General features: G+C 37.9%; 1 protein-coding gene across 1 annotated transcript in view; it reads right to left on the bottom strand.

Annotated features, from left to right (window-relative positions):
- Positions 1 to 1,977: 1,977 nt before the first annotated feature.
- LOC108435907 (polycystic kidney disease protein 1-like 2) overlaps positions 1,978 to 21,961 on the bottom strand; it is a 24,801-nt gene continuing 4,817 nt past the window's right edge. The window contains exons 9-25 of the mRNA XM_017712042.1: positions 20,949 to 21,089; positions 20,735 to 20,853; positions 20,484 to 20,604; positions 19,326 to 19,454; positions 18,905 to 19,124; positions 17,811 to 17,992; positions 15,184 to 15,414; positions 14,988 to 15,089; positions 13,448 to 13,626; positions 12,941 to 13,084; positions 11,614 to 11,816; positions 10,301 to 10,488; positions 9,949 to 10,084; positions 8,210 to 8,405; positions 4,132 to 4,348; positions 3,945 to 4,029; positions 1,978 to 2,287 (exon numbers count right to left, since the gene is read on the bottom strand). Of these exons, the coding sequence (XP_017567531.1) occupies positions 2,241 to 2,287; positions 3,945 to 4,029; positions 4,132 to 4,348; positions 8,210 to 8,405; positions 9,949 to 10,084; positions 10,301 to 10,488; positions 11,614 to 11,816; positions 12,941 to 13,084; positions 13,448 to 13,626; positions 14,988 to 15,089; positions 15,184 to 15,414; positions 17,811 to 17,992; positions 18,905 to 19,124; positions 19,326 to 19,454; positions 20,484 to 20,604; positions 20,735 to 20,853; positions 20,949 to 21,089 (2,640 nt within the window). The 3' untranslated portion in view covers positions 1,978 to 2,240. The remainder of the gene's footprint in view (positions 2,288 to 3,944; positions 4,030 to 4,131; positions 4,349 to 8,209; positions 8,406 to 9,948; positions 10,085 to 10,300; positions 10,489 to 11,613; positions 11,817 to 12,940; positions 13,085 to 13,447; positions 13,627 to 14,987; positions 15,090 to 15,183; positions 15,415 to 17,810; positions 17,993 to 18,904; positions 19,125 to 19,325; positions 19,455 to 20,483; positions 20,605 to 20,734; positions 20,854 to 20,948; positions 21,090 to 21,961) is intronic.

Below are 21,961 nucleotides of genomic sequence, written 5' to 3'. Positions count from 1 at the left end.
GATGGAAAAGAGTAGCAAATCTGAAATCAAGTGCATTTGGGGACTATTTGCAGGTGTGTTGAAGATCGGCTGTGCTGGCTATTAAAAATGGTGCTCATCAGTAGGCAGAGGTCAGTTGAAGACGTTGAGAAGACGTCTTTTACTCACATTAGCCAGCAGTCGGAATGTGACTACTATCAAAAGTATTTCAATATTTTACTTCTAAAGTACGTTTATAGTTATAGTTTTATAGACTAATAAAGTTATAGACTGTAGATTTAGATTAGTGTTCTGGATATTTATGCATTAACAGTTCATATGATTGAGCTGTGTGTAGAATTGCATACATCGCTGCAGTCACATGAAATACATTAACACAGAGTAAATGAGTCCTTCATTTAGTAACGCCTGTAGCTGCATTCTCTAGTCTCTAGAAGAACCGTTCCATCGATTTTTTGGAATTTCTGCTTAATACAATCGCAGAGATGTAAAGTCATTGAGAGATATTTGATGTGAAAGAATTCATTGTAGAAACAAACTTGCCTCCTCAGATATCTTTATAATGGTAGTGATAGAAACCAATCAGTGGACCTTCATGTGTCTTCTGAGGTTTTATATGTAACGCTGATGATAGAAAATAGCAGTAAATCTGAAGAAGAAAAAGAAGAAAAAGTTTATTCGTGGACTATTTTGCCTTGCAACACCCCACATATATCTCTCCACCAGGAATGAATTTTAAAGTATGTTTTATGCCAAAACCTTAACCCCAAACTATTGTAAGACAATGCTTGAGGCATTAGATAGCGAATTCATAAGCACTTCATTTCTTATCTTTTTGAGAGGGAACTTTTAGAACCATTAAAAGCTTTGGATGCCTTGGACTGTAAACAATTCAGACTCAGTAGGCTTCTCTCCAATCAAGCATTTCACATCAAACATCTGAATTATTTATTCATTTAGAAATGTACAATTCCCCTGCAAAGTGATGGTCTTAAACTTGGATACAGGGTTTAATAAGCCAGAGCATTTCATGCAGAAATTGGAGAAATAACTTGGTATGGCCACTGTTTCGGCTATGTCAACATACTTTTGTCCACTTTATAGAAAAAAACTGTGTCAAACAGTGTTAAATGTTTGTGTTTGAGGTCTGTAGTTTGAGGCCTGAAGATGTAAAAGCCTGTCTTCTGCCATGCTTTCCTAATGGTTTGCTGGCATGGAGGTGACATCTAATCATAGGTTTAGAGATGTAATGACCATAAATATCATCTTTTCCAAATCTCCAACTGTGATCCTTAAAGACATTTTCACCTCTTTAACCATCTTTCTTATTGCACATGGGCATAAGATAAACATGCAAGTTTAAGTTCATGAAGGTCACTGCACTTGTGTGATTGCATTAAATTTTTTTATTGGGCCCCTGCAACATGATATATTAATTATTTATCTATTTAAAGGTGGTCTACTGAGAGCATTTAGGATAACATTAAATGTTATTGGGTGTCATACTTTAAGAGAACCAAGTTGTTTGAGACATACACTATATTACCAGAAGTATTCGTTCGTCTGCCTTCACATGCTTATGAACTTGAGTGACCTCCCATTCTTAATCCATAAGGTTTAATATGATGTCGGCCCACCCTTTGCAGCTATAGCAGCTTCAACTCTTCTGGGAAGGCACCTGCTATCTATCTATCTATCTATCTATCTATGGGACAGGTCCATTATTTTACTTTGTACTAGGGCCCTAAGTTACATCATGGCTCAGTTCATTAGTGTACTCTCTAATGTTCCCCATGTTCAGGAATGAATAAAGGAATGTGGTTTTTGTGTCACCTTATATTTATACTTTATAGTAAACACAATATAAGCACTGTATATTTATAGATGCATGACTACTTATGGGAACAGTTGTTAGTTACATTTTGTTCCTGAAATTGTCTTGGAGTGGCACTAATTGTGACGTGGTTTTGTTAAATTTTTTTTTTTATTTGTGTTTTCTTTTGCATATGGCTGTGTTTGTGTCAGCCTCGTACAGTTACAGAGATTCCGTAAATGTAATTATAGTAAATGCAGTATGTCTCTTTGCAAAAGCTGCTAGTAAACTGTATGCATGCTTAGATTGTAAAGGGAAATGAAGACATACACATAAACACATGCTTATGATACAAACCACACTATCATCTACATTAAAATCTACATCTTAGAAACTACAAGGTACTTTTTTCCCCCTTGTCTTGGTCCTGGTCTTTACTCAGCATGTATCAGTACATCTGTCGTCCACAGTACAACTGGCACTTTTCTCGTTGTTCTGCAAAACAAAGCACATGTAAAACCATACAGTTCTTCACTGAAGGTGACAGTGTGGAAGAATATAAACTTGACAGTTTCCCTTTAGTCCAAATGTTTTCAGTCAACCTAGACATGATTGGTGTCAGAAGTTTGCTGCTTTTGCTTTGCACTGGTACTACATGGCTAATGTTTATAGCATTGTGTAGACTGCTTGCCTAAACCATCACACAAGGTCGTTTAGACTCTCTTACATGTTATGTATAAAAAGGATAGAATAAAAAGTATAACTGCAAGATGACATAAATGGTTTATGAAGAACATCATGTTTGTATTGGCATAGGCAACCTTTAGCGTGACTTGGTGTTGCTATGGTATCCCAGGTGGTTGCTATTATGTTGCTAGGTCGCAACTGTGTTTAAATGATTCCTAGGTTTTGTTAGATGATTGAAATGATGTTCTGGATGGTTACTAGTGTGTTGCTAGGTGGTTGCTAAGGTAATCCCATCGCAACAATGTTATGTGGATGCAGTGGTGTCCTATATGGTTATATGTTACTACACTCTCAGAAAAAAAAGGTACGCAACTGTACCCTTAAGAGTACATCTCAGTACCTTTATTCAGGGAACACAGTTGTACCATAATCCATTGAGATCATATTTTCTAAGTTGTATTGACTTTGCACAACCGTCTCGTCCCCAGGCTTTTATTTTATTGTTCTGTTTTAAAGCATTCGGTTATGAAAAGGCACAAATATGTACTTTTCACACATAAAAGCATATTCAAGGTACACAACCTTAAAACCACTGTTGTACCTTTAAGGGTACATTTACATTGTTTGCACCTTGATGAACAAAAAATGTACCTGAACAGCACCTTTATTTCTAACAGTGCAGTGTACTTTTATTTGTGATGTTAGTGAGATAAGCAAATTTTAGCCCATGATTCATTTCCATGGGAAAAAAAAACACAATTTATGTATGAACAATGTATGAAAACTGTACGTCTGATCAAAAGCATATGTATACAAGCACACCATTCATGATCAGAGTTGGAAATGCAAGACAAGTTTGCCAAACAAAATCCGGCAGAAAAACAAGAAAAAGAAATCAGTGGTGAAGCAATGGACTATCACTAACTAGTCTTCTGCTTTAGAAGTTCCATTATTTGGGAATGATGCTTCATAACAGTGTTATAATAGGAACACAATGTCTATCACATCAGTTTAAGGCAAGTTAAATACAACATCTCATGTTATCTTGCGAGCTGTGCATAAGTATTGCTTCACAAATACATTATTCAATGCTAATGTGTGTGAAATGTACAATCTCTATGTTAAAAGCCTTCAAATAAAGCGTTACCCTCACATTACAGCATTAGTCAAAAATAAAGAAGCAAACTTAAGACACCAAACATGTCTCTGCTGATAAAGTACGTTTAGGCTAAGGGGAAAATTGTGAAAATGTGATATTTCACCTTTCACTAGGACTTTTGCTGTAAAGTAATGGCAGTCTGAAACTTTTGAACTCGGCCAGATTTTACATTCTTAATACTTAATATCAAAAGAGGGAAAACAGCTCCTTTCAGCTTGTGGTTTGATTAAAATTGCATGGTCTCTTGCATATGCAGCACTTTAGTTAGTGATCACTGCAGAAGACCTTGATATGTCCTGTTCTTACCTTGCAGCAACAGCTCCACCTCCTCTCTCTCCTCCACATCCACCGGCCTCAGGATGAGTGCAAAGAAGATGGCCAGACCTACAACCTATGGTTTCAGCCCACATTCATAAATTATGTCATGTTCAACAGCTGGATGACATTATCACTTGAGGAGTGACTGAATGTGACAAACATCTTTCATGCTCACCTTCAGGGGCTGGACGATGAAAATACTCTGGAAGAGAGAGAGCGTGAGGGTGATCACCCATCTAATGGAGGACTCCTTTCCATACTGAAAGCCATAGAGTAGGGTGAAGAAGGTCGAGACGCCACTTATGCCCAGAAGGAGAAACCATGCGACGAAAACGAACCACCAGGGCAGCTTGCAGCCTGTTTTCTTCTTTATTGCTGGCACAGACATAGGGCTGAGATGAAAATGAAAGGGGGAGAGTGGTGAAATGATAATAGCTAGACCAAGAAGGCAGTGAGTCAGGAGGAGAAGGTATTACAGCAGAGCTCTGTGCAATGTTTTTGTAGTTGGCACGGGCTTAATCCTGTGCTCTCGTATGGCTTTTTGTAATTAATTGATCATGTTTTTAATAGTCAATAATCTGTTTTATACCACATTATGCTTTGAATGTTTGCAGTGATCTGCCACCAAGAATGGATGAGTGATTAGGCCATTGAGGCCAGTGCCCAGGAGCCTCTTAAAGCCAGGGACCCTGGAAGGCCTTTAGACCACAAGGCTTGAGATGGCCTAAATAATTGGACAATACCGCATATGTCCACAATAGATGAATGAATAGCCGCTGAACTTGTACAAATGAGTAATGAGATACCAGCTCTCAGGCCCCAATTTACATTATTATTGACACTTATTAGTGACTGTTGCTGTTCAAATGGGATGCATTAGACAGTGTGTGGAAAGTGTTAATGTTTACCCTTCATGACTCAGTTTAGCTTGAAAAAAAGAAGAAATCATGACACAAATCCTACACAAAAATCTTCAAATCCTACACAGAAAAACTGTTGGAATGTAGATGCAGATGAATGTTGCACATTAATAAGGACAATTGACTTTGCTTTCAAACTATGAAATAAAACATTGTTAGTCTCAATTTTTTAGGGCTTCTTTTTCTGTTTACACGTAACTGTTTAAGTGTGGGGGGCCCTCTCACTTAGGGGCCTCAAGAGACCATGATTCGTTCCTGTCTGCCATGAGTATCTACCAGCCGTTTTCATAGATAATCGCTGAACATAGAGCTTTAGCCTGTGTTGCTAATGTTCAAAGCTTACATCGTTAATAATTTCTTTCTGATAAGTGCTAAAAAGTTAGTTCATTATTGTGGCTAGTGTAATGACAGGTTTCTTTTATTTAGTGCTTTTGGTTAAAGTTAACCTATGCCTGGCCCACACTGCAGGATTTAAAATTCTAATAAATGTTGAAACCATAAGAGACATTATGTAGAGCTGGGCAGTATCACAATATTTATCATTATTCTCACAATATGTCACAAAATGTGTTGTGGATATCGCCAGTACTTAAAAACACTCCCCAGCTTCAGCTGTGATTACAAAGAGAGCACAATTAGTCCTATTTAACTGGAATAATGCAGCATAGTGTCTTAAATGTAGTCATATATTCGTATCATTGTATTGATGGTTTTTAATAGTATTGTTAATAGTGGCACTACTTTGTCTGTTCTAACTTATCAGGTGTGGGGGAAAAATACATATTGTGACATATTGTGTATCGTGAAAACTTCCTGGAGTATTGTGATGTTGCATTATTGTCCAATCGCCAAGTTCTAACATCACACATAATGACAAATTCACCTGAGCCCACACTGCAAGATTTGACCAGAACAAAACACTACACAATATCTACTGTACCGTCTCTCAAATCTTCACATCTTGCAGAATTTCCTGTGATCAAACATAACTTTGGATCAAAACAAACACAGCAAGTGACAGACTACTTTCCTAGTTCTGCTAGTTTAGCAGTGAAAGTATTTGTAGTTTTCTACATTATTGAAATTATTTTTATCTTTTTGATAATTTCACACATTAATATTGTGGTTTATATTTCAGAATTGGCATTGCAACTCTACACTTTACAGGAGTCTGAGTCGTAAATATTGAACAGGTTGACTGTTGGATTAGGCATATGCCCACACCACAGATAATCTGGGAAGACAATCATTCAAGACCGGCCTAAAATCAGGCCAACTTTTGCGAATGTGGGAGAGGCGAATAAGCTTCAACACTGGTCAAGTTATCCTGTAGAATGGGCCTGGCATAAGCAAGCATTTTCTAGCTCTGCTAAAGCTTTAACTGTAGCTACATTACCATGTCATGGCAATATTTAGGTTCAATCTTTTTCATTCCTTAAATATTAGCTAAATATAAAATATTTCAATAATAAAACAGGCACCAAAATCCCATGTACATATATTAAGAGAAATGCTTTGTTTATTATTTCTGTCAGAATAGCCTGATGCAAGAACTGGCAGAAGCAGGTCATGCCCAGAAAAGAACTGCTAACAAGAACTGAAGTGAGAAAAAGGACGAGGAACAGATCAAAAAGTCCTAATGAGCACCAGAAGACAGCAAGAGAACCAAAGTGATGGAGTGTTTACAGATGACATCAAATGAATAGCTGCGTTATGAAAGTGTGAAGTGAGAGAGGAGATGAGAGGGAGGCAGGCATGGACAGTGACAGAGACAGTTTTCATGAAAACGTTGAATAAAATCAGGCAGGCAAAGAGAGGACACACTGCCTGTGACAGTTGTTGACTGTTATTGCATCACTAAGCCTGTTCCAGCCAAATGATTGTCACACGACTTGTTGCTAGTGTGGTGGTTTCCTGTTTGAAGGATATTCCTGTCCCGTACATCTACCTGCCTACCGCACCCACCTCAACTACAATACAGACACTCTTGGGTCCCTGCTGTGTATTTTATTTATTTTTTTTTTTATTTTTAGCATGTAGCATAGAAACTATTTTATGTGGCATAACACATTTTCTCAGACAAGTAGTTGCTAAATGTAATGAGATTATGTAATTTATGAAGCATATTATGGGTCAAAAAATTATTTTGGTTTTATTAAAAATTCAAATGCATGAAAAGAAGCTTTTGATTCACAAAATGGAATAGTTTCAATTAAAACTGTGTAAATAGTATTTATACATCCTAAAAATAACAAAATAAATAAACACTGTTGTTGATCAGTCATTTATGTCATGTTTTTTTATGAATATGTCTGTCCCACATTTTATGTGCTTACTGCAATGTGGACCTAAGAAACCAAATATCTTTTCATTATTATTTAGTATTCAGTATGTTCTGCATTTCCTTCCTGTCCAGCTTAAAAGCTATGCATTTGGGTAATATCCCTAAAACCTTTCATATTCATGTGAAATACAGAAATATTAGAAACCGTCTGCCAAATCTAATGTCACAGGCCACGCACCTTGCCATTTGTACTAAAAAACTGCAAATGACTCTACCTGACACATCCTGACCACAAGAGTGTTATAAAGACAAAATTCAATGAACCCCCTTAAAAATGGTTGGTGTAGTGTAGTGGTTAATACCTCTGCCTTCTATGCTGTAGACCAGGGTTCAATCCCCCACCTGGGTAAGCACCCTACACTATACCAATAAGAATCCTTGGGCAAGACTCCTAACACTACCTTCGCCTACTTGTGTAAAAATGATCAAATTGTAAGTCGCTCTGGATAAGAGCGTCAGCCAAATGCCGTAAATGTAAAGAGGCTCCTTATTCATGAACTACAGGGACTTCAATTCAAACTAATGGAGATTTTCTTAGGATATAGACGTGTGTAATAAAATAAAAGGATAAATTCATATTTTGCATAGTTCAAAATGACTTAGATCCATATAAATCATTTTTGTTTATAAATCCATTTTCTAAGAATTTGGACAGTCAAAGGCCTATGTAGTTGCTGAGACACTCCATTACGTCATTATATTTAAACAGTAGGGTGAGATCGCAGTACTAGCTCTGGATCAGGCATGCACAACTGCAGGCCTAGAGGGCCAAACACACCTGATTCAACTCTGTTCTCAAATTTGTTAACTGCCACGTTTTGTGCACCTGTTTAAGTAGAGGAGCTACCAAACAGTGCTGGACAACTCCAGGACTGGAGTTATGCACCGTTGTTCTAGATTTCTAATTTTAAAAGGTTTAAAAAATAGAACAAAATGAAAGCAAAAACTTCTAATAATGCTGGACCAGAACAAATAAACAGAATTCTGACCTCTGCATGGTATGGCTGGTAAACACCATCTCAGCCTTTTTTAGCAGCAGATGCACGGTGTTCATGGCCTGCTGGAGCTCCTCAGGGTTAGGAAAAGCTTTCTCTCCAGCGTGCTCCAGCAACAGAGACAGATGACACATGGAGTAAAACACGAAGCGGCTGCACTGGACCCAGTGTGGGTCACTGTCACTCTCCCCTGAGTGGACACAGATGAGAGGCTTTCAGTCTGACTTGTGGTACTCGTATTCATTTAGCAAATGTAGACAGTAGATGGCACAACAATACAAGTATACAGACATCCAGGAAGAACACCATTCTCTAAAGACAAGAGCTTTTGTGAAATGTGTAATTCAACTAGATATACTCTAATCATGTTGTCATAAGCTAAATGTAACTATACTAGCTAGCTATATAAGCTAGAGCCACAACTAGTACAAAGAAGTGCTTAGAAGCTTTTGAATGAAAGAAAAAACACTTAAAGGGCCCATATTCTATATTATTCTAGCATTTTATTTTCCCTCCTGAAATCCACTTACAGTTTTTGCATGGTTTATATATCTGTCTTCACACATTTGTACACTTTGTCTTATAAACCCAAATTAATTAATATAACAGTATTGTGCAAAAGACAGATCACCTTTTATTTAATTCATTTCCAGTCAAAAAGCCCATTAAGTTACCAGTTATTAATTTTTAACGAGATATTTATGAGGTTAGGTATATTTGAATCCAATTGTATAATAAAGGAGAAAGTCAAAGGAAAGCAAATCAAAAACAGGAGTCTCTAAAACAAAAAAAAAAGGAGTTCAAAAACTTATTCTATACTATCATAAAGATGCAGAGAAAATGGGGCTGGTAGGCAGATAAACGGGACATAAAACTCTCATCTTTGGGAGAGAGGAAAAATTCAAGCTGTTTCAGATCTGAAAACATAGGTGTTTCTGTTCATCCCTCCATTGTGAGAAGACAATTCAGCACTATAGGTCTGAAAGGATGTGTAGCCGTCAAGACGCCCGTACTGAGTAAAGGACAAAAACAGAAAGAAAATTTGCAAATCAAACAAAGAAGCTCCTGGTCTTCTCAGAACAATGGACTGGCCACCACCTCAGTCCAGACCTCAAAATCACTGACCATGTTTGGGATTAATTGTATTGTGTGAAGGAGAAACTTCTAAGACCGAACTTTGTAGATGTAGTAAATCTCCCAAAAACAATGAAGGCATGTGATCAAAAGTGTGACAGCACAGCCATGATGAATTAAAATAGCCTGTTTGTTGCAGCTTAGGTTCCATAAATGGGCTCTATATACAGTAGACATGTCAAACTTGGGACTTTCCAGGCCAAAGTGCTGTGGAGATCAGTGTTTCCCCCCCATCTAACACTCTGAAATGCACTTCACAAATGCCTTGCTGATTAGCTGACGAACTGAATTAGGTGTGTTCAATGAGGCAGTGCGCTGAAGTCTGCAGTGTTTTGGCCTGCAAGGACTGGAGCCTGACAGACGTAATATACAGGGTGAATTAAACATTTGGAAGTTAATTAAAAATAAGCAAGAAACATTTGGATTTCCATGATATGGGCCCTTTAAATGACCTATTTTTTAACATAATCTACACCAATTCTTTGGCATTTTGAGAGATCCTAATGTCAGTTGTAAGCTCCTAACATAATGTCTGTTCACTAAATGATGTTCAAATATCATTAAAAGTAGAAAGTAACGTCTATAAGTGAGAGAGGCACCTTGCATAATCTGAATGACATCATGCACTTGATTTAGAGCTGAGAACAGATCTGCACTTGACTCTAGCTTCAGCTGCGTTACCACCGCTTGACATTTGGGGCTTTTGTTGAGAAGAATCATCATGTCTTGTGTGTCCTAAAAAGCAAAATGGAAAAAAAAAAACACTTACATAAGACCTCGGTGTTGAGGAGCAGTGGAGGTTTTCACTGCAAACTTGTTGCTTTCAAAACTATATGCTTTAAGAGCCACTGCATAAGCGCTCAAGGTCAAATTTGCAAAAGAATTTTCACTAAACACAGCAGAGCTGCAATAGTACTAAAGTGTTGTTTGACTCTGGATGATGTACAGGACCTTGAGAATAGTCTGCATGGAAACAGCAGGAGGTTTGCTGCAGTCGCTGGTCTTGGGCCTCTCCTGAAGATGAGGAATACGGGGCTTAATGTTGCGGAATATGGTGACGATGAGTATGTTGATGGGGAACATGAGCAGGGCACTCTCCACCGCGACCATTAACTGCTGCCAAGTGAGGGAAAAAGACCCTGTGGAGGCAAAGAGACGAAAACCTCAGCTCAAGTGCTCTAATTCAGGTGCATGTGTTTGCTGTGCTGCTATATTACATCAATCTTGTAAAATGAATTCATTCATGTAGGAAATGTGGTTTACTTTGAAAGTTTGAAATCTATAACACCCCCATCAAAAGGTTTGGTAGACTTTTGCATACTTTTTGCAAATTTTGAGAAAATTTGAATTCTCTCATTGTTTTTGTCCCAATTAAATAAGACAAATATCTGCTTAGGTTCTTTTCTATGGAGTGATGCCATAGAAACACCACTTTTGGTTCACTAAAGAAACTTTCAATGGAATTAACCGTTTTGTACATTGAGTACAATGAACCTTTTTAACCCTTGTGTGGTGTTGATGCGTTTGTTACTCAGTGGTCTGGTGGACCCATCGCAATATTGATTGTTTAAATCAATACAGCCAGAACAATTTATGTAAAAACACCAGATGTTCAAAATATCACAAGCGGCTAGCGTAGGGTTCTCCTTTAGCAGCTGTAACCAGTCAGCAGCCTGTCCATGTTGTCCAAACTCACAAACACACATACATACACACACACACATAAACAAACACACACAGACACACACACTAACAGCAGGCCATGTAGGAGGAGAACAGAGTGAAGGACACAGCACCTCCACTCTTTTGGTTCACCCAACACCATGTGTAATATAAATGTGTGGGGGGTGAACAGTGTGAAGTGTGTTATTTTACATGTTCTTCACCGAAAATGAGCAAAGGCTAAGGAACCTGGGGTTGAAATAATAATAAATCACATGATTTATTATTTTGCTAAACATTGAAAATGGGTCCAACAGACCCCAACACCACACAAGGTTTAAAGCATGAAGCATGAACTGGTTGTATATAGAACTCATGGTTTTATTTAGAAAAGCCCTTGAATGACCATCTTTTTACAAGTGTATGTATGTAGACTATGTACTTTTGATGGGCAGTGTGTGTAAAACCCCAGTCCCTGATGTTCATATCACGCCAACTACACATGACTTTGAGTGTCCTGAATTTACACAGCGGCAGATGATGAAAGTCAAGGGTATAAAATCTTCACTTTGATGTTGATTGCTCCAGGGAGGCTCTCTGACCTATCTTGAAGATGACAGGAGAATCCTCGTTAGTGGGAATATTCCAGAACATGATGTTGATGGCCATGGTGCACAGCAGCAGGGACATACAGCAGGACACTCTTTGCACACGAGTGAAGGGGCTGTGCCGCGGGGGGTCAACTATAGACATCCAAATGTGCTCATCCCGGAATCCAGTTGAAGTCCGAGCTTGGAAAATATTGCTGGGGTGAAACACAGGAAGTTACATTAGTGACTTATAAGCCAAATAAACTGATGTGAATGTTGAACAAATACAAAGACAATGGCCCTCATTCTCCAATATCTTCCAAAATAATTTCTTAAATGCGTTCTTGAGAAAGTTCCTGAGAAAAAGTCTACATCAGATTCATGATGTGTACTTAAACCGCAGAACTCTTCGCACATTTGTGCTTGTGTGTGCAGATTCTGTTCTAAACTAAGAACAAATCCCAAATACGAAAACAGTGGCGAATGTCAGAATCTTCATGAAAACTGTATAAGTGGGATTTAAGAAAAAATTTCTTCGTAAGAACGGTCGGAGAAAAAGACCCAACCTGAGTGATAACTACAAAGAATTTTCTAAGCAATAAAGATCACTGAAAACACCACTTGCCCCATTGGCCTACCGGCATGCATTGTGACAAATGCATCATCACAACCTCTGCTCAAAATAAAGTGAGTTTTTAAGTGATCTCAATTACATTATGTGGTTTCTGAAACTATAAAAATCAACTTTTTACAGAGCTTATGCCTTGGGTACGCTACAAACGCTGTCAAGAGGCCAAAAAACTGAGTCTGTGCCCCCTCACAGAATACTCGATTCTCTCTCCAACTGTTGACTTTGACTGACTCAAAAATCTTTAGACTAGAGCCAACTAGCACAGACTCAGCCAGACCAGGATTCAGGGCTAAAATCGGGGGTATGGCTATGCAAGGTAGCCCTCGGGTGGACACCACAACCCTAGCGTAAAAAGAGTATCTAAGAGAATTTTATCTGTGGACTACTAAATAACCCTTGAAGAACCATCTTTTTTTAAGTGTGAAGCTAAAACAGTTTTGATTTTTTTTCTGCAATTTCTGTAATAGACTTTTTATAGAAGATGTCATACAGTGTCAGAAACCACATATGAGATTAATTAACCAACTGACAGGGTTTAAATAAAGTCAGTAATTATTTAAGCACACTTTTAGGTTAAAAGCTAAAATAGTGGCTATAATCTTCCTTTACATGTTACATACATGATCCTCATAGACTCCAAAACTAAGCAGTAGAGGTCACACAGCAAACACGTCAGCTGATTCACTTATTCATTTATCCTTTCATTACCCAAAACTGGCGATCTCATTCTTCTTTGCTGGGTTGAATGTCATTTTACAAGTGCCATCACCTTTGGGTTTCAGCCAGGTGGAACACAGGAAGTGCCAGACTTTCTTTGACTGCAAGTCCTGCACTGTTACTCTGTTCAAATACCTGGTGGAACAAATATCTTCTGTTCAACTGATATCATTATTACTGTGCATTAAATTACAGATACCCATTTATCTACAGCAAAACTCTTTTGTGAGCAGGTCACATGTATTTAGAGGAAAAAAGATAGATTAGAAGCATTAAAGGCTATTTTGAGCTGATGAACTCATCAGGCTCTCCTGAAGGGAGAGCGTAATTTGGTGATAACATCATGTCCAAATGGCTTCAGAGAAGCTTTCAAGAGCTTATTGCTAAATGAGTTTTCACACAAGCGACAAAGTCAGGATGACTTTTTAGAAGGTAAGGTCAATGTGAAAATGTATTCAAAGCCTATGCAAAAAAAGGCATATTGGAACACATGTTGACCAGTCAGGGTGGCCTCCAGAGTTATCGTGCCAAAGTTTAATGTTCTGCAGCTCTCCCAGAGAAAATGGTGCGCTGAGCAGGAACATGTCCACCCCTCCCCGCTCAAACACTGGCTTGTCTGGGTCAGACAGATGATGGGGCTCACTCTCTCCTTCGGTGCCCTCTAGGGTCATCATAACCTGCCAAAAACAGACACTGCATAAGAAAAAAAAGATACATGACAATACACTGGCTGCCCTTATATGTATGAGTTACTGATACCTTTACATATACTACATGAACATATCACTGTTGTTGGAACAAAACCTCGTATCTCCATTTTTGTCTGGTTCCACTGACTTACATTAAAAGTAATGTATGTTTTTCTTTCTCCTGTAAAGTTTATTTTGGAGATACAAGGTTTTGATCTGACAGCAGAAATATATTTATTTGCATTTAAGTAGTGTATGTTATTTGTTTCTGTGTAGTTTGAGTCTTAAAAGCAGACAATATTTAAAATAAAAATTTAATTGAAAAATAATTTGTAATTTATTTCTCTCATTAGGCCACAAATCATTAAATGATCACAAAACAAAATGCAAAGCACATGTACTGATGCACATATTTGGCAATATTACTGTTATTTTATGTGATACAGAATCCAGTAATTACCCATCTTCCTATCACAAATGTAGACATTCATGGTCATATACACATTTAAAAGTTATTCATGTAATATAAATGCATACATTTTCTACCAATCAAAAATCTGAATAAACTCGACATCTTAATAAATATTGTTGTTTTATTGATTAATACTTTAAAAGGAATAAAATACTGAAGGTGTTTTCTTTTTAAAAGATATTGTTATTCCAGGTTTTTGGAAACTATTACACAGTCATTATCTGTTAATGGTCATTTCTTGTTATTTGCCTCTAGATTTGATTAAACATTTTCAGATATGAAGCATTCTGGGTATTAATTTTACTATTCCAAAGATGGGGATTTGAATTGGTGACTCAGACTAACTTGTAACTCGACTCAGAATTGCTCTTAACTGGTTCATAACCATCCTACCCATCCAGAGAGCAAGGCCAATTGTGCTCTCTTTAACTCCCAGCTACAGATGGCTGTTGCATCACCAGGGATCAAACTCATGATCTCCTGATGACAGGGCCAATACTTAGACGGTTGTGCCACTCGGGAGCCCCCAAACACCAGGTTTAATGCACGCAGCGGGTTGTTCTGTCCCTTTCTATATTGAAAGGTACACTATTTGAAGCCATGTCAAGCCTGACACATATTTGGAGGAATTCACTTTTTGTACAATGTAAAGCTTTCAGTTAACAACAAAACTAAACGAAATATCTCCTCTTATTTCTTAGCCTCCTACCAATTATTGAAACCTGTGAAACTGCACAAGACTAGCATTAATAATTTTGTACGTTTGAGTGCAGCCAAAGTGGCTTCTCAAAAACATCTAGATACAACTTTTTAATGGTACTGTATGTCCACAAACCTTAGCCTAATCAGTTTATTCAAACGAGACACTTTGACTCACCCTGGCTGAGGTGCCTGCCCCGTTGCGATGGCCTGTCTGTATGTTTAGCATGTAGTTGTAATGAGCACATGGATGGTTGTCCTCCAGCAGGGTCATCTTCCGCTGAAAAAGACAAAGGATACACGGTCATCTCTCTCTGTGGTTTATGTGTAGTTATGGAGTTGTTGAGGGATGTCAGTCTGTTTGTGCTCCGTACCGTTCTGAGGGCTCTCCGATCTGTGTACCACGCCCACATTACAATAATCAGATATAGCACATAGAAAGCACCGAGCACAGCAACAACCACATAGTTTTTTGTCACTGTGGCGAAGAGGGCCGCTGTTCGGGACAGGTCCACGTGATTGGGCATCACAAAGAATGAGCTCCCATAGAAAGTGTTATGATTACACAAACAGTGGGTCATGTTGGGGACTGATTTGGGACCAACCTGTGTGACAGAGGTTACATACAGATACATACCATCATCAGAGAAAAGACACAATGAGAGAAATTAACCAAGAGGGCTTTGAGACACTGACAATAAGTCGGCATTAAAAAAACTGCATTTGGCACTGATGTATATCCAAATCTGTGGATTGTACTCTATTTGAATGGTAATGAGTGGTGAGCAAGTTATTTATGCCATGTGATTTTGAAATCAATGACAATGGACTAAAGGCAGAAGAGTAGACTGGATCAATAAATCATGTAAATGTAATTTGTTATGTAATTGTGTTATTAATAAAGTATGTATAAAATACTGAATATAATAATAATAATAATAATAATAATAATAAGCACAGCAAAAGGCAGTGGAGTGTCCAGATCAATTATAGAGGTGGGGGTTAGTGAGCTGTCCAGCCAAAGAGGGTGGATGTGGATTCTTAAACAGGAATACACAGGGTCATTGAGGTGAAACACTGCTCTTATGAAGCAGTAAAAAGGCACCCACATGTGGAGAACACTCAGCCTGCTAAATGTGAGTAAGTTGCAAGCCTGGTCAAGAAAGGTTACAAGAAAACTTTTTACAGCAAAACTCCTCTTTCGAGTAATTGAGGAAAAAATATTTATATTATACAACAGTTCTCGCCATGCAAGCTGATTGGTTGAGAAACATTCTAACTGTGCTGTTATTTCACATTGTATCATTCTGCTGCAATGCCATTGCTAAGCAATGAGTAGGACAGCTGAAGAGACACTCAAGCCATTTGAATGCTTTTATTTCTTACTTTGGGCACAAACAGAAAATGGACACTTTTAAGATCACATTTGACCAGCAGCCAATTTGGTCAGACTCTGAAGATGAGACTATACTAAATACCCAGACTGTCATCACCACTGAGCAGCTTTTCAGTCGGTAGTAGTGACAGAAGAACAGCTAAAAAACAGCTAGAAATTGTCTCAATACCATTCGCCAAATGTGTAGTCTGATCTTCAGAGTCTGACCAAATCGGACTGAGCCATAAAACTGCAGCAATAAAAAAAATAGCTGCTCAGTGGTGATGGCAAATTGGGAATTTAGTGTAAGGAGCTGGAGAACAAACTGCTGGCTATGTAGCAAGTGGGCGGAGCTCGTTACTCTGACGATAAGCAACAAGCTGCTTGTTAAGGAACTATAATTTGGTGGAAGGAACTGCTAACATTAAACCATGTTCACCAAATTATTTATTTATTACATTATTTATTTAACTGTTGTATAAGACAAGGGTTGCAAGGAGAAAGCCACTGCTCTCCAAAAAGAACATTGCTGCTTGTCTGCAGTTTGCTAAAGATCACGTGGACAAGCCAGAAGGCTATTGAAAGAATGTTTTGTGGAAGGATGAGACCAAAATAGAACTTTTGGGAAAGGGAAACACTGCATTCCTGCATAAGAACCTTATCCCATCTGTGAAACATGGTGGTGACAGTATCATGGTTTGGGCCTGTTTTGCTGCATCTGGGCCAGGATGGCTTGCCATCATTGATGGAACAATGAATTATGAATTATATCAGAGAATTCTAAAGGAAAATCTGTCCATGAACTGAATCTCAAGAGAAGGTGGGTCATGAAGCAAGACAACGACCCTAAGCACACAAGTAGTTCTACCAAAGAATGGTTAAAGAAGAATAAAGTTAATGTTTTGGAATGGCCAAGTCAAAGTAATGACCTTAACCCCTTCGAAATGTTGTGAAAGGACCTGAAGCGAGCAGTTAATGTGAGGAAACCCACTAACATCCCAGAGTTGAAGCTGTTCTCTACAGAGGAATGGGCTAAAATTCCTCCAAGCCGGTGTGCAGGACTGATCAACAGTTATCGAAAACATTTAGTTACAGTTATTGCTGCACAGGGGGGGGTCACACCAGATACTGAAAGCAAAGGTTCACGTACTTTCACCACTCACAAATATGTAATATTGGATCATTTTCCTCAATAAACAAATGACCAAGTATAATATTTTTGTGTCATTTGTTAAACTGGGTTCCGTTTATCTACTTTTAGGACTTGAAAATCTGATGATATTTTAGGTCATATTTTTTTTTAGAAAATTCTAAAGGGTTCACAAACTTTCAAGCACCACTGTATTTATTTAGTTAAACAAAATCACATTTTACCCAGTTAAATTGTAAGGTTTAGTCAGGTTGCAGTGATTCTACTCTTTTATTGTGGCTTTTCAAGTTTTTGTCACTTGTCACAAGCATCATGCCACTAAAAGCATGTATAAAATGTTCTTATTCGCAAAAAAGAAGTGCTGCAGAAACATTTCCCTCTGCATGCAGTGCTGAGCTGCTTTTCACTAGGGTTAAAAATGTAGCTAAACATGTGTATCTAAACAGTCCATAGCACACTAATAGATGAACCCTTACCCAGCAACCTGCTCTGCTCCATTCTTTTTGATGTGTGTCCCAATACACGCATTTGAAATTTAAAATGGAAACTGAGAGCATGAGCACTTGGCTTGAAGTGTAGTTGATCGGTGTTACATTCACATGCCAGGTACCGTTACTGCCTCTCATCATCTCTGGGGTGATCAGCCAGCGGTAATCCTCTATTTCACAGGTTAGCAGTGAGCAGTAAAACAAGAAAAGGTTAAACATCCAAAACAACACAGCTGGTAATGATGTTATATTAGAACTACATTCTTTGATTTTCAAAGGAATTTAAATCTTTAAATCAGCTCTATGGTAATGTATTTGCACAATTATGCTTGTGGCCAGTTTCTTGTAAATCTAGTTTTTCTCAGTATGTGAGGGACATGCTAATATTTATGTGCCAGATCTGTGGCTGAAACAACTGCCCAGTGACTTGCATTATGAAAGGCTTTCTGGTTCTGTTTTCTAAATACAAAAAAACTGCTAAATTATCGCCTGTGGAAACCAGTTGTGTGCTACAGATGTAGAAGATAGAGGTTAGGTTTGAAAAAGTTGGACTGCTCCATTAGTCCTTATGGTAAATCAATGAGTTTGTTTACATGCACTCAATAATCCCATCATAATCTGATTTCTGCAGTTATCTGTTATGTATTATTCAAATGGTCATGTAAACAGCAACCTAATTTCTTAGATCGAAGTAAGGTCTAGAAATTCAATTTAAAATCTGATAAAGACAGCTGGAATTCTCATGCTGAAACTACATGCTTGATGAAAAAAATCCTCATCTTTTAGATGATATATGTTCATATTTTCAGGTAAAATTGCACGATGCCTTTTTTTTAAAAAAAGCTGCGGCATGAAGTTTAACATTGTATTTATGTCACATCTTCTTCTTTGAGTTTATTGGCCAGTTGCAAAGCAAAAATCTGATTACTACCTGATGCTTGTAGAGCTGGTGTTTTCCATCTAAGCACTCAAGTGAATGTAAATGCGTTGATCGGATTACTGACAAAATCTGATTTTCTATCGGATTATTAAGTGCATGGAAACGCACTCAATGGAAAATGTTTTTTCTTAAAGGACTTTACCATGTCCAGTGAGAATGGTTCTTTGCTGAACATTGCTGTTGTTTGACTGGTAAAACTGAGAAAGAAGCAATTGAAGGGAAATGTTCTGGTCAGGCCTTGCAGAAACGATGACAGTCGAGTTTACATCAGAAATATTGAAGGACGTGATGACAGCAAAGCCTTGTATCAAGGGCGTTTCAATAGCTGTGGGTTCCTCTGCTCCAGGACGAGGCAGAAATATCTGCAGTATGTGTGTGTGAGAGAGAGAGAGAGAGGGAGAGGGAGAGGGAGAGGGAGATGGAGAGGGAGAGGGAGAGAGGGAGAGAGAGAGAGAGAGGAAATCCCCTTTATCTGTACAAAATGATGTATTCTAAGATTAAGTTTTGCTATGTTATTATGAATTCTTGTTACATATAAACATTGTTTAAGAAAAAAGCCACACCTCAATGAACTCTGTGAGATTCTGAAGCTTGATTTCAGACGTCTCATTTTTCAAAGACAAGCTGCAAACGCTTCCAGAGATGCTTTCATTTGATTCTTCACTCAGTGGATTCACATTGAAATCGAACATCTAAGAGAAATGCAGAAACATCACAGGTGAATATCATACAAATCATATCACAAAATTATATTAAATATATTCAATGCTAAATTCTGTTCGCATCTATGAATCCAGCACCTGGGGAGTCAGCAGTTTGCATCTTTGTGTATTTATAGTACAGTGCAAAAGTCAGATATTATCCATTTCTTTAATTTACAATCAAAATTAACATTAACAACAAGTTATTTATTTTTAGTGTTGACAAAAAAATAGGCCTGAATAACTGAATATTAAATTTTTCAGCATTTAGTGCGTTCATTCTTGCCTATATTACAGCTTCCATTGTTCTTCGTAGACATGCATTCAGTTTTTGACAAAAATCTGCAGGGATATTTTTCCCAAACCTCCACAGTTGAGTCTTGGAGGTTGGTTACATTTTCTGCTGCTCACAATCCAAGGAATTCTAAATACATTCAGAGATGTTGAGGTCAGGACTCTAGGATGGTCAGTTATGAGAAAATCGACAGCTTCTTTGCTTAAATTATTTTTTTTATATCCATTCTGACTCCTAGTGTCGGAAGAAGTGGACAGAAACGTCTTCACATCTGAAGCAAAGGTGCATCTTATTTTGTATGCATCGTCTCTTTCAAAGATGGAAATCAAGCTCAGTCAGTGGTGACAGATTTGGTGGTCTATCAGGTCTTGCACTGTTGTTAGGAATCCTGTTTTTTTTTAACTCCAGTTTTGGAAACTCCTATGTTTTCACTCACTTTCCTTTGACTTCCTCCATCCTCATGCAGATGGATTCTCTCATATTTTATCACCTCAGTAATATCTGAAAAATGGTTAACATGTAATTAATTACTGTCCTAACTAGGAATTGAATAATTTAAGGGTGGTCTCTGACTTTAGCACAGTAGTGTACATGATAAAATGGCCAATGAATGTAGGTACGAGGCAGGGGGCCTAATAAACAGGTAACTCAGTAATTTGTTATATTCCACCAGCTTTTGGAAACCCTGAAAAGGATTGAGCTTGACTGAATAGCACATGTCAAACCTGAACATTGACAGAGCCACTTGACAGCTGTGACCGCATTGCGGAAAAAGAGGGAAACTGGAAATAAGGACCTTTATCCTTTGACCCAATGACCTTTCTGTCCATCTCTTGTGGCTGCTGTCTTTAGAAGAAAACAAAAGAAGAAAACTATGTTAATATGCAACATAAAAGTAGTACCAGTTCAGTAATAAACATCTCTAAATACTACTCAGTTTTCTGTCATTTGAATTGCATCGCATGCCACTACCTACTTGCTAGCATAAAGGGTGCCAGTAGGAAGCTGCATGACAAGTGGCTCAGTGCCTAAATTGAGCCTCAGACTATTTATCTCCGTATAAATCTTGGAAGCGATCAACAGCAGGTCCTCAAACTGTTTTGATTGAAAGACATAAATGATAAGCAACAGCAGGTATAGGCTGTGAAAAACTACTGGGGAAATTTGGCCTACATGCAAATTTAACTTACATGTTCAGCTGCAGTGCCTCCCTGGTCACATTGCTCCAATGAGTACAGAAGCATGCCACCGGTGCAGTTGACAATGAGGTCCAACGCGCCATTACTTAAACCAACTTTTATTCCTTGATAGAGACTTGTGAAGTATTTGATCTATCCATTGAAATGGTAAAGCGATTGTTAGTTTACATATGCTTTACTCTGCTATGCTTCGCTAAAATTTCACCAATATTTCATAATGTCTGCATAATTAAATCAGTGAGAGGCATAAATAAAGTCATTCAGAGTGTTTTGCCATCAGCTAGTTTATTGTAAAAACTTAGTCCTTACAATAGTGCTAATCGGAACCAGGGGTTCCTACAACACAAATATAGCTATTTTAGTTACTCTCTTAAACAACCTGTGAACATACATGTCTTCCCAGTGTTTATATTTAATGATGATCATGATAAATCTAAAGAAAAAAGAAATGTTTTCTTCTGAGCCTATTGTTATTGCTTGTACCCCTCTGCCATGAATAGATTTTAACATATTTTAGGCCAAAACTTTAGCTCAGTACTATCATCACACAATCATTTGGGCAACAGGCAGCAAATTCATGTTTTGTGAAGCAGCTTTTAAAGACATTAGATGCTTTCGACATCTGGTTCCTTTCACCATCACTGTGAACAACTTGGATTTGGTAAGTTTATCTAGAATGGAGCATTTTACAACAAACAACTCTGAATGACTTTGTTTACATCTTTAAAATGTAATATTATTCATACAGTTCACTTGATCTCAAATGCAGAGGCTCAGCCAAGACTTGCTTGCTTTGCCAGTTTTGAGCTGAAGCTACATGGCTAATCATGCTGTCTGAATCATCACACTTAGCTCAAAACATGTCAAGTTGTTAAGTAATCTCAAATAAACATGCTTATGCAGTTTTGACACTGTTGTTTCTAAAAATGGACAACAGTGTGTCACATAGCTAGCTAAAATCATTGCTGGTGTCCATCTAACTTTCAACTCAGGCTACCTAGTTG

This window comes from Pygocentrus nattereri, chromosome 15 (genome assembly GCF_015220715.1).
Source record: "Pygocentrus nattereri isolate fPygNat1 chromosome 15, fPygNat1.pri, whole genome shotgun sequence".
NCBI lineage: Eukaryota > Metazoa > Chordata > Actinopteri > Characiformes > Serrasalmidae > Pygocentrus > Pygocentrus nattereri.
This window is presented reverse-complemented; position numbering and strand designations above follow the sequence as displayed.